Raw genomic sequence first — 13,322 nt, forward strand, 5'->3', positions numbered from 1 at the left:
AAAAGTTATTAAACCTGTTATACTGTATTATGACAGCACTTTTTTTTTAAACTAAATTCCAATATCGTGATAATACCGTATACCGTGATAAAAGCATTAGCAATTAATCGCAACATGAAAATTTGATACCGGCTTATCCCTAACTGTGACATACTGAAGCAGAGCATAATCCCCTCCCTTCGGAGACTGGGCCTCAGGGCAGTATTCCAACATGATAACGACCCCAAACACACCTCCAAGACGACCACTGCCTTGCTAAAGAAGCTGAGGGTAAAGGTGATGGATTGGCCAAGCATGGGCATCCTCAAACGGAAGGTGGAGGAGCGCAAGGTCTCTAACATCCACCAGCTCCGTGATGTCGTCATGGAGGAGTGGAAGAGGACTCCAGTGGCAACCTGTGAAGCTCTGGTGAACTCCATGCCCAAGAGGGTTAAGGCAGTGCTGGAAAATAATGGTGGGCGCACAAAATATTGACACTTTGGGCCCAATTTGGACATTTTCACTTAGGGGTGTACTTGTGGCCAGCGGTTGAGACATTAATGGCAGTGTATTGAGTTATTTTGAGGGGACAGCAAATTTACACTGTTATACAAGCTGTACACTCACTACTTTACATTGTAGCAAAGTGTAATTTCTTCAGTGTTGTCACATGAAAAGATATAATAAAATATTGACAAAAATGTGAGGGGTGTACTCACTTCTGTGAGATACTGTATATGAAACTTAAGTCTATGCTGTTTCTTTAAAGACATTTGCCTATTAAACATGGACATTAAATTAAATTCACAGCATTTCTAAATAGTACCCCAAAAATTATTTGGACCCTTAAGCCAAACTCAACGTGTACATTAGAAAATAGCAAATCACATGATATCTGCAAACAAATTATGCAGATTTAAGACAACTTTTTCTGAGACATTTTTATGCATTAAGGTCTTAAGGTGATCATTAGTGGATGTATGAAATCAGTTCTCCTCACGTTCACACAGGTGTCCTAGCAGAATAGAAAAACTCCATCTCCATTTCTCCTGCAACTTCAAAATTGTCCGACATCATTTTTTTAAACCTTTTTTATAAAAGGCATTTGACTTTCTTTGCACGTTCGTTTTGTAAACACTGGGTCTGTACCTGTCTACGTCACGCGTGATCTTTCAAACATAATTACGTAATGCATGAGGTCGAGCTGGTGCAAGACGATCATTTGTGTTTAAAATGTATATACATTTTTTTTTTTTTTAAGAAAATGACTGATCATTTGGCTAGATAAGACCCTTATTCCTCGACTGGGATCATCGTGTAGAGCCCTTTGAAGCGCCACTGAAATTGCAATTTAGACCTTAAACCCATTGGCTCCCACTGAAGTCCACTATTTAGAGAAAAATCCAGGAATGGTTTCCTCAAAAACCTTAATTGCTTTAATTGCGACTGAAGACAGAAAGACATGAACATCTTGGATGACATGGGGGTGAATAAATTATCAGGAAATTGTTATTCTGGAAGTGAACTTATCCTTTAACTGAATGTCTGATATGTGTGAAGATACACTAGTGTTTGACAACCAGAACTTAAAACAAGCATCTATTTCTGTAATATAATTTTTGGAAGGTATGCTTGTGCTGTCTTAAAGGGATAGTTCATTTAATTTACTCATCTTCATGTCTTTCCAAACATGGCTTTACTTCTTCTGTGGAACATAAAAGCATTTATTTTGAAAAATGTCTATTTGTTGTCCGAGCAATTAAAGCCAGTGTAGTTTTGGTGGAACCCATGAGGGAAAATGTTATTTTGTATTCAACAAAATAAAGAAAGCCATAAAGGTTTGTAACAACATGAGGATGACGATCTTATCATTTATTAAATACATTAAATACATGTGTTAATGTTTATTAATAACACTGTTATATTAATGTTGGCAACCAAACAGTAGCTGGAAGTCATCGACTTCCATTATTTTATTCCATACTATAGAAGTCAATGGATACCAACAACTGTTGGGCTACCAACATTCTTTTGTGTTCAACAGAAGAAAGAAACTGGAATAACTAGAGGGTAAGTAAATGATAATAGATTTTTCATTTTTGGGTGAACTATACCTTTAAGTGTGTTTAATACATTTTGAGGTCACTCTAATGTCTAAAAATAAAAAAAGGGGATACTATGCAAAATTTTGCCAACTGTAATTTAATTTGGTCCACATGCTCTATTTTCTGTCAAGACCTTTACTTTAGTCTTTCTTACCGTTTCAGAACAGCATAATATAAATGCAGTAGAGCTGTGCAGTCCTTGCCACCATTGAAGCCAACGCAGATTTCATTAGTCGAGTATTTCTCCAGCGCCATCTCAATGGTCCCCAATGCTGCAGCTACTTTCTTCCCCAGCACTGTCTCTGTGAGATATTTGGTATACATGTTTAACAAGGTTATTCTCAACTGATTTAAATTGAGATTTAAACTGGTCAAGATCGAATACATGTAACTGACAGCAATCAAATATGGTTATAAAGAAGCTCACCACTTTTCGAGAGCGTGTACACTTCTTCAGCTGCGACTGACACCGGGTCCGTGACAAGAGGAACCACAGATCCTTCAGGCAGCTCTTCTATTAGTTGAGTTCTTGCTCGTTCCACCTCTTCTGCACTGTCAGAGTCCAAAACCAATCGGACACGATGATAATTACTAAGCCAGTCTGGGTAAGAGCCCAGAGAGACGCGCTTGCCCCAACCTGCCTGCAGTTTTGTTAGACACTGGGCGATATCAGTCTCATCCGCATTCACAAACACCTCACGGGTGTGAAAGGTGGTACCAGAACCTGAAAACAGATGGGTAAGGCCACTGAAAGACTTTTCCAGCAGAGAGGGGATGCCGGGAAATATGTATACATTGCGGACACTGACTAGTGGGAAGCGATTTCGCTGGCCTGTCTGAGGGTCTATGCCAAAATTGAGTTTGGCAGAAACGGGAACCATGGCAAGCTTCATTTGGGCACTGTTGGTAGTGACCGGGCCAAAGAACCCCTCTACTAGCTTTGTCAGTTCAGGGTGAGCATGCAGACCTTCGCCAAATGCCATAGCAACACTCTCAAAAGTGACATCGTCATGGGTGGGACCGATGCCACCGGATGTGATGAGGTGAGTAACAGAGGAGGAAAGCTGTGCCACTTCTTTAGCAATGACTTCCTGGACGTCAGGTACCACAGTGATTCGCTCTATGGTGATGCCAAGCTTGCGAAGCCCACGGCACAAGAAGGCACTGTTAGTGTCAACAGTGTGACCCTGCAATGTAAGCATATAAACCAAAAGTTTTTAAAATATTGTTTTCTAATGATTCTAGAAGAGACAATTAACTGAGCCAAAGTGGAAACCTCCCTGCATGTGTCAATGGTTGGACAACAGATAAACAAAATCCATATAGAGCCCTCAACGGTCAGAAAAATAACAGTATATACAAGATAAAGTGTTAATTGTGACTATAATCAACAGCTATTGTAAATTACCTTGAGGATCTCATCTCCTATGATGAGAACAGCTGCTGTGACAGCACCATCTTTCTGCGTGGAGGATGCATTGCAGTTCTGAGCCATTGGGGTGATTTGGGCTCCAATTCGCTGAACCCTCTTAGCTACTCTACTAATCCGAGGCAAAGCCTGCTGCATTCAGCCGAAAATTATGACACAGGAGAAAGGCAAAGAAAGAAAAAGGAAGAGACAGATGGAGAGGGTCTGTTGGGAACAAGCACAAAAGTCTGAGCAATAAAACTAGTCTTTATTTGACTTTTAATAAATCTATCAATTAAAAAAAAAAAAGTTTATTTTCAAGACTGAATATCAAACATACCAAAAGCGTGGACAGAAATCAAAATTTCTCTAGATCTATAATCTTCTATAGATATTTAAACATGAAACCAAGATACCTTCAATTTAAAAACAATTCACAGAAAGTAGGACTCCATGGTTGATCGCAATGAAACCAAAATTGTGATATGGCTCAGTGCTGCAGTTTAATTAAATAAATATAAGCTCTGAATGTTTCAGGGTTTAGCAGAATTAGCACTGCACTGTGTTCACTTACACACAAGCAGCTCGTGATCCTGTGTTTCCAGGGTCTTGATTCAAGGTAAATGCTGTTCCACACAATCTCATCTCTGAACGTTTTTGGATCATTTATAACATGCATTTAAAAACGCACCAAAACAACTTAAAACTTGTAAGTGCTTACGTGCTTATAAACAGGCAGTTGTCAACAAAAGAGAGGCTTTAAGGCTCTCTGTGGTTTTCAGTAAAAAAAAAAAAATTCAAATTTAAATTTTAAAAATGTTTGAAAATGAATAAATTAAGACCATAAATACTAGTGTTGCAATTTTACAGCTGTGATGTACAATAACATTATTTTTCTAATTTTTTTTTCTTAAATACTTGATTTGCTTATTTCTAGTGAAATACTGCAACAGCAATACTTCTTGTTTGCTTAATACTTGATTTGTTAATAATACATTGTTATTTTCATATTGATATATATAGACATCACAAAAATTTTGACCAAATTGTGCAGCCCTACAAACAAGCAAAGATAATATATTAATTGTTAAAAGTCAACAGAAAAATTGAGACAAAAACTTATTGCGAAGTTTTAAAAGTCTTGAAAACACGTCTAGTTTAGATAGTTTAATAGTTTATATAGTATATAGCTTAATAGTTTATTAAGGTGGTTTACAAAGAAACAAAGTACACGCCAGAAAGAAAAAAAAACTGTAATAACATTCTTGTAGCTGCATAATTATCCACGTCTAATTATCTGATCTGTTCTAACAAATCAACTGGATATTTATAAAAATGTCTAATATATGTCCCAAGTAAAGTTTATTGGCAGAATAATTCGCTTCCCTTACCTGTAAGGCACGAAACTGAATCCTGGGTTTAGTCCGGATTTCGTGGCCAACTAACTTAAATGTTATTCAATTAAGCACTAATCTCATTCAAGAATGAGGCAGGCAAATCAATGATAACATTACATCTGCTCAAACTGTACAGTCACCATGATCTCAAGGTAACGTTACTGTCACGGTTATATGAACAAAGTCCCGAGTGTTCCGCATGCTTGTGTTATGAAAGCAAATCAGCCATAAACATTGATAGCAGCTAACGATACTAGCTAATGCAAACGCATATATATAATACAGAATCGGGATGCTACTTACTACTACTTTAAAAGCTGTACTTGATTTGTAATTATTTACTCTTAGTCGATAACTCACCCTTACAACACCAGTTACATATACCAGTAAGAATACTTGGTTGCACTCCTCCGGTCACGTGACGTCCCTTGGCCAATCGATGCGAGACGTTGCACTACTTCCTTAATAAGCTAACCAATCAGCATAAAGAGGGCGGGAAGTGGAAGCAGACTATTTGCAGACATCCTTTACAAAATTTACAGGGTGATTCTATGTAATGCTACATTTAATTGTCTCTTTGAATAATTGCTAAACAATTTATGTAAAATCAGCTTAGTTTTCTTCTGCAGTTAGTCATATGACCACTTGAAAGCAGCTTTGACACACACACAAAAATATTTCTGATATTTAAATGTGTTTTTAATGTAATTTTAATAGTACGCTATGTGTAATATGTTTACTTCGGAAGTCTACACACTGCACACTAAATACACTGCAGTGCTGCTGGACATTCATCATACAGCACCGGTTGCACCACTTAGTTACACCTCTAACTTTTTTACCTTTAACGTACCGATAGATCGCCCCCTGAGATCCTTATCATGTCCATAGGAAATCATATGATTATGGTACATTTGTATTCCACACCTACCTCAGTTCTTTGTTTTACAAACAGCTTAGGTACAGCTGTTGAATTCAAGCGTCGTTTATTTCCTTTGGCTACACTGAAATCGGATGGTGAAAAATGTTGGCTGCACACCCTCAATCCACGGATAGACTGAATTGGTGATCCGGTATCTCGATGAAGGGCGATCAGCCACGGTTTCAATCTTTCTGGATCGTGCAGGGGCAATGTGTGAAAAGTCAAGCTTTCCTCTTGCATTGACGCCCACTGACGGAGTCTCACAGATTTCTCTTGGTTGAAGCATCCAGGATAAGCACACACGCGCACCATTTTGAAAAATCCACCGCCACGCGTACCCAATAAAGTTTGCGTGCACTTTCTTCTGTTGTGAATAGAGCTGTTCAGTTTGTAGTCCTCAACTCAATCCCGGAAGAGAACTAGCAGATTCGAACCGTGGGTTCCCTGGTGATGGGCGCATTCAAACCACTGCTTCGCAAAGCTTTAGAACGTTTGAGAACCATTTGGTTCGAACCTGTGATTTGGAGCGTGTATCAAACTGCCAAAATCACGTGATGTCAATAAACGAGGCTTCGTTACGTCATAACTGTTTAGACACGTTTTAAAATTTCAATGTTTTGCCATGTTTCATAAATTTGTACAGATTTCAATGACACATCTGTATAATAAAAAGAAAGTGTTGTAGTTAATAGTCTTTTATTGACCTGGTTAACCAAGCTCTCCATAAAACAAACAAAACAAGCCCTACAATTGAATGAATTTACACATATTATACAAACACTTCATCTGTAATGCTATTAGTTGATTTGGTAATTGCATCAACAGATTAAGCTATTAAACGAAAATATTTGCATTTGGCATGTAAAATTATTTTATGCATGTTTGATTTGATTTTTTGTTGCAGTTACACAGTTTTGACCAGCAGGCGTCCCCAGCGTGTGGCGTTTCGAGCGCTTCAGTGGGAATTACGATTCATTTGAGTGATTCGAATCTTTTGAAATGGTTGAAATGGTTTGTTTAGTGGCCCTTTCTGCGGGTTATATCAGTAGGTGGCGACTTGATCTGTATAATAAAAAGAATGTGTTGTAGTTAATAGTCTTTTATTGACCTGGTTAACCAAGCTCTCCATAAAACAAACAAAACAAGCCCTACAATGGAATGAATTTACACATATTATACAAACACTTCATCTGTAATGCTATTAGTTGATTTGGTAATTGCATCAACAGATTAAGCTATTAAACGAAAATATTTGCATTTGGCATGTAAAATTATTTTATGCATGTTTGATTTGATTTTTTGTTGCAGTTACACAGTTTTGACCAGCAGGCGTCCCCAGCGTGTGGCGTTTCGAGCGCTTCAGTGGGAATTACGATTCATTTGAGTGATTCGAATCTTTTGAAATGGTTGAAATGGTTTGTTTAGTGGCCCTTTCTGCGGGTTATATCAGTAGGTGGCGACTTGAGGGTGACTTATTTGATGTTATCAGTCTTTGAATTATTCATATCAACTATTTCTTAAAACACAGAAATAGGGCTTATCATTTGTTAAATCAAGCTGATTCCAAAAAGAGCATTTGAGCGTCACATGCATTTCCTAACTAACAGACCCTAGTTTCCTAGTTCCTAGTAAAGCAAAATAATAAGCAGATTTATAATTTTATCAGTTTTGTTAACAGCTGGCCATGATTTATATCAAGCTATGTTTAGCTAAACTTTATATTGTTCAAATAGCCTGCTGTATTTTTGTATTTAACGCATTTTGAATTTATTTATTGCGCAATATAGTGCAGACCCCTGCAGTAGGCTAGTGCTGCACACACTCCCCCTGTTGGAGACCACTGACCTAGTTAATTCAGTTTCATTTCTTGAAAAAAAAAGTGCTGCTGCGAATATTTTTCAGATTTAAAACACACAATGTGTATATTCCTTCAGTAGATTTAACCAATGCAACAGGTTAAATCTGAGTGAAAGCCCTCATTCAAATTCTGTTTGCTGGTGCTTTATTGGCATGACTTGCCATATAGAGTATGAGGCCCATGGACCACTTTTACGATACATTATTTGTGATTTCACTGTTTTGAGGTAAAATAATGACATAATGGTCAATTTTTTGACAATGAGATTTATACATCTGAAAGCTGAATAAATAAGTTTTCCATTGATGTAGGCTATGGTTTCTTAAGATAGGACAATATTTGTCCGAGATACAACTATTTCAAAATCTGGAATCTTGAGGGTGCAAAAAAAAAAAAAAAAATATTGAGAAAATCATCTTTAAAGTTGTCCAAATTAAGTTCTTAGTAATGCATATTAATAATCAACAATTAGCCTAAGTTTTGATATATTTATGTTAGGACATTTACAAAATATCTTCATGGAACATGATCTTTATTTAATATCCTTATGATTTTTGGTATAAAAGAAAAATAGATCATTTTGACCCATACAATGTATTGTTGGCTATTGCTACAAATATACCTGTGCTACTTATGACTGGTGCTGTGGTCCAGGCCAGCGTCACATATTTAGTCACAATTTCTTGTCATTACATGCAAGAAACCAAAATAGACATTCCTTAACATTTTCCTTTTTGTTCCACAGAATAAATAAAGTCATGAGGCTAAATCAGGAGAGAGCTTTAATTCTGGACAAATCATCTAATAACTGGAGCTTGCAGGCTGGCATTAATCTAAAACTATTTGATTTTTAATAGCCTATAAAAGAAAGAAGAAAAAAACTTACACTGTTCTTACACTCGTTTTATGTTATTGTTAACCGTGACTAAAACAGTAGCCTATTATAGGCTACATATATTTGCTTTAGGTAGGCCTAAGCAGTGTTGGGGAAAGTTACTTTTAAAAGTAATGCATTACAATATTGCGTTACTCCCTAAAAAAGTAACTAATTACGTTACTTAGTTACTTTTTATGGAAAGTAATGTGTTATATTACTTTTGCGTTACTTTCTTAAATATGAGCAGGGCTTGATTGTTTTTAATATAATAAGTTCTATTTATAGCAAATATAAAAGCCCTTTCACACCAAAAAGTGTAATGAATAAACCTCAGGCTGAAGCAAAAGTAAATTCACGTCTGTACAGTAGAACACAGGAGAAGAAACACTCTTCAGCAATAAAAAAAACAATGAAGCACAATTGTTAGTTTATCTAAAGTAATTTTTGCTTATTAGTATGGTTGAACTGGATCATCAAAGGTCAGCAGCAAAGACATCAGTTAATAAAATGGGATTAGATACATTTGTGTTATTTAACATATTTAATTATTGCAGCCAGGTTTGCATCATATTCTGAGTTTGCATTTCAGTTTTAATTCATTGTGATTAATACTAAATCTGTTTTTTGTGAGTGGGATGAATTAATGCACATTCACATTTAGTCTAGAACTACAGTAACATCATGTTCACACAGCGCACACAATGCCTCTGTACTTCTGATTTCTCCCAATATGGGGACAGGAGAGCTGTCAGTCAATAAATGGGAAAACAAAGTAACTGGCATTACTTTTTTGAAAAAGTAACTCAGATATTTTCTTGTAAATTAAAAAAGTAATGCGTTACTTTACTAGTTACTTGAAAAAAAGTAATCTGATTACGTAACTCGCGTTACTTGTAATGAGTTACCCCCAACACTGGGCCTAAGTGATAATTTCAAGTAGTTTCCTTGTTAATAAAGACCATAAACGCCCGGGAAAGTCCATGAATGAGTTCATAATTCCTGTTTAAGGAAAATTCGTTTCTTGTTCAACTGTGAATCGCAAAAAAAAAAAAAGAAAAAAAGAAAAACAGGTCAAGGGCGCGCGCCGAGAGAACCAGGTGCGGGCGCTCTCGTGGACGCCAAACCACATGATACAAGCAGCCATCCGATCGCGGAAGTGCCACTTTTTTTGGACCGTGGAAGAGGGGGGTAGACTGGGGGAGGAAAGGAAGGCAGAGCTGAAAGTTTCATGCCATTACTCGTACTCGACGTGTAAATGAGCCTGGCGAGACCAGTGCTTTATTTGGTGTCTGGACCGTCTTTTGTTGCTCCAATGTGATATTTTCAGCAGTTGATCTGAACAGTGTTGAGAAGAGCAGGACCGGAATCGAGCGGGTAAGTTCAGGCAAAAGTTGAGCACAGTCATGACTGTACGATCCGGGACAGGAATCCATACTGCTCCGCACTGGAACGTGCTCGGATGCGTGTGTTTGGTGAAATCTAGCAGTTTCAACTTGTTACAGCCTTTCAGGTTTTGAGTCAGACTTGACGATTTACTTTTGTTTTAGCAGCCTTTCTGTTTTAAACATCGTCCGTTCTATGGCCTGTAAGCTACCGACGAATATTTTTGGCATTGAGCAAAATTTTGTCTCATTACCCAGCGTGCATACTGTAAGAGCACAAGAGAGCTTTTCAAGAATCGAGATTCGTTGTAATTTTTCAAGGCAGTGTAAGGTTTATCTTTACATGAAACAAAGTGCGAGCAAGTAATAATATGTAATTTATGCGTATTGTGGTATAGAAATCGACCAATATTATGTTTTTTGATGACTTAAACGTGTCAAATAACTGATATGTAGGACCAAATTAGCTATATTGTTAATACTGCTTTTCGACACAATATCAATAATCAGTTGATTACAACTATGAAAACATGACACACATTATAAATATTTCAATAATAATAGTGATAAAAATATTACAATTGAATTATTTTCTAAATGTATTATTTATAAGTAAATCATTATAAATTATTATTATTATTTTAACACCTTACATTTAAGTGAAGTGTTGAGTTTAACTGATTTATTTAAATATGTATCACCTGAATTAATTTTAGAATTTTTGTCTAGTGTAGATTTGAAACGTTTTTTTATAACTTTTTGTTTATTGTATACCTTTGTGGTGTTCTGAGATCGCCATGAAAATAGCCTTGATGCTGGCATGGCGTTAACAAGTGAATAAATAATAATTACATTTGTGAAGTGTTACTAACTTTTTAAGACTTTTAGCCTGTCTAACTGTCTTAATTCACTGTTAGAGACTCGGCAAATGGTTTCATTATCGGTAGATCTTAAAAACACAAAAATTGTGCTCATTATTATGTAAAATTAAGCTGATTCCAAAAGTAACTGTTAAAGAACCGATTAACCATTTAAGTGCGAGTATTTGTAGAAATATTTATCAAACCGATTATCAGACTATCTCTATTCTGTTATATTGTTACAGTAATGCAAATGTAAATAAACTCTTCTTGTTGTGAAAATCAGTTGTCTTCAACATTAGGGCCATTTATCATAGACTGATCTCGCCAGCTGCGAATCCTACACCGGCGTGAGCTCTTATCTGCTGCATGAGCAGCTGTCACAGACATTTGGAGCAACTCAGTCCAACACGAGGGACGAGGCTATGTGTTCCTATCAGATTCAGATGTCTGGCTGTGACATTAGACCCCAAAACTGTACACGATCTCTAGTTTGTACAGTCATTTATGAAACAGTGCCTGTGATGTCAGTCTCAGGAAACTGAGTCAGTAGTTTTGTTGCTGCTGGAATTGTTTAAGATGAGCCATTCTTGACGGCCTCATATTTCATATTACATGAGTATATCCAAACCAACTGGTCTCTTTCCATCATATTTTATGTCATGTCCATGTGCTTATATTGGGAAGCGCTCTTTGAGCCTTGATTTGACTTTTTATGGTCTAATTTGGGCTTCAGTGATAGAACCTGTGGGATAGTGAAAATTTAAATCATTCATTAACTTGTAATATATGAGTTAGAAGGTCAATTACTTCAAAATCAGAACTAGTTGATTGTGTTTTTCCCCTTCTTAGATCATTATATTTGTAGAAGAATGATTGACAGTAGCGCCACGACAAAGCCAAACAGGATTTATGACGAACTGACAGGCTTGCTTTTTTGTAACTCTCTGTCTTTTTCTCTTTTCTTCTAAGTAGATATGTTATCAAGTTCCCTGCAGATGACACTAACTGGTGAAGGAAGCTCTAGATAGCTCACAATTTCACCTGATTAGAAGCAGGGCGAACAGGCTGACAGTGGAAATTATTACTGCTAAATCGACTCTTTGAGCCTGATATCACAGTGACACACACTTGCTCAATCTCAGATGAAAAATCGAGTGCTCAGAACAGACATGTTTGTTTCTGAGGTGTATCGATCTGTCTGAGGCGTCAGACAGGCTTCTGAACCTGTCAAAATAGAGTAGACTCTTATATTGTCCCTTTTTAGGCCTCTTCCAGACTTCTTCCATTTTGTGAACTTCAGTTGGAAGTATTTCAAACGATTTTGCTTTTGTGATAAATAATTACATATTGAATGATGTTTGCCCAGTGAATTGCAATCAGGACGGATTTATATTAGAATGGATTTATGAACAATTCATTCTGCATGTATTTCATAATCAAGGCCCGATGCGTGTTTGGTTTTGGTGATGTTATTGATGTTTTCCACTGTCTTGACTTCCTCTAATTTATATCAGGTTTAGAAACATGCCACTTTGAGCTACTGTCCCAAACTTCCCATCTAGTCTCTGAGGAGCACTCGACAGGATATCGTGTTCCTGTGCTCCTGTATCAGAATGTCCCACTGAGAAGTTTGTATTTTTGATAGCCCAGATGACGCATAATTTTGCTAGGCAACAGAGAAATATAGTTTGTCTGGTCAAGTTGACTGCTTAAACATGTTTCCAGATCTAGTCCTTTACCCTGGGCAGGACGTCAAATGGGTTTTCCATTGGTTTCAGATTCAGCTGTGGCATATCTGATGCAGTATTCACCACTGAAGGCAGCAGCTTCATCCCAGCCTGCCCTCTGTCTCCTGTCACGAGGCTCCAGTGTTGTCATCCTGAAGGTTTCTTTTGGAAGATACCTTTGTGCAGATGTTGGGTGAGAACTTTGCCCAGTACTAGAACAACTAGCTGCAGTAACATGTAGGTGGTCAACTCTTGAGTCAACAGGATGTTGGTTAGGTTTGCAACAAAGCGAGTAGTTCAGCTGCATGTAGAAGAGCGTGGTCAGATAGTGAAGCCACATGGACGATATAAAGCGATAATAGAAAAAAGCTCTACATGTGGTGTGTAGTTGAAATGTCATGCTTTTATTATACACAGACCTCATGCAGCATGCATTGTCTTTTGTTTCTCTCTTCCTCTCTTTCTCACCACTTGATTGGTTGTCTTGTACCCACAGGGAGGGGGCATTTCCTGTTCAATTCTGACCATCTTCTGTGTTTCCTTCAACAGACACAAGCACACACACACACACACACACACACACACACACACACACGCAGAGTAGCTTAAAATTGATCATTAAATAATAAAATACTGATACGTTATATTGTGCATTCCTAGTGTTTTTGATGCACATCTTGGAATTTATTTAGTAAATCATCATCATCATAGTTTATGGACAGAATTCATCCACTTCAAGTATGTGTATGATTTATTTTTTTCATACATTTTGGAATTTTTTTTTTTTTTTTTTTTTTAAACTTT

At 37.0% G+C, this 13,322-nt stretch overlaps 1 protein-coding gene across 6 annotated transcripts in view; it reads right to left on the minus strand.

Moving 5' to 3' along the window:
- LOC107673605 (FAD synthase-like) overlaps window positions 1-6,356 on the minus strand; it is a 13,810-nt gene extending 7,454 nt beyond the window's left edge. For 3 of the 6 annotated variants that reach the window (XR_001632419.1, XM_016467255.1, XM_016467273.1), the window contains exons 1-4: window positions 5,821-6,356; window positions 3,493-3,645; window positions 2,512-3,271; window positions 2,239-2,386 (exon numbers count right to left, since the gene is read on the minus strand). Coding sequence is in view for 5 of the 6 variants with exons in the window: in XM_016467255.1 (XP_016322741.1) it covers window positions 2,239-2,386; window positions 2,512-3,271; window positions 3,493-3,645; window positions 5,821-6,123 (1,364 nt within the window). In the remaining variant the exon portion in view is untranslated. Of the gene's footprint in view, window positions 1-2,238; window positions 2,387-2,511; window positions 3,272-3,492; window positions 3,718-4,883; window positions 5,395-5,820 lie in introns of those variants that run through there. The other 3 variants (XM_016467264.1, XM_016467293.1, XM_016467287.1) reach the window with 3 other exon arrangements.
- Between the last annotated feature and the right edge of the window lie 6,966 nt (window positions 6,357-13,322).

Source organism: Sinocyclocheilus anshuiensis, unplaced genomic scaffold (assembly GCF_001515605.1).
Source record: "Sinocyclocheilus anshuiensis isolate Anshui unplaced genomic scaffold, SAMN03320099.WGS_v1.1 scaffold1247, whole genome shotgun sequence".
Lineage (NCBI taxonomy): Eukaryota > Metazoa > Chordata > Actinopteri > Cypriniformes > Cyprinidae > Sinocyclocheilus > Sinocyclocheilus anshuiensis.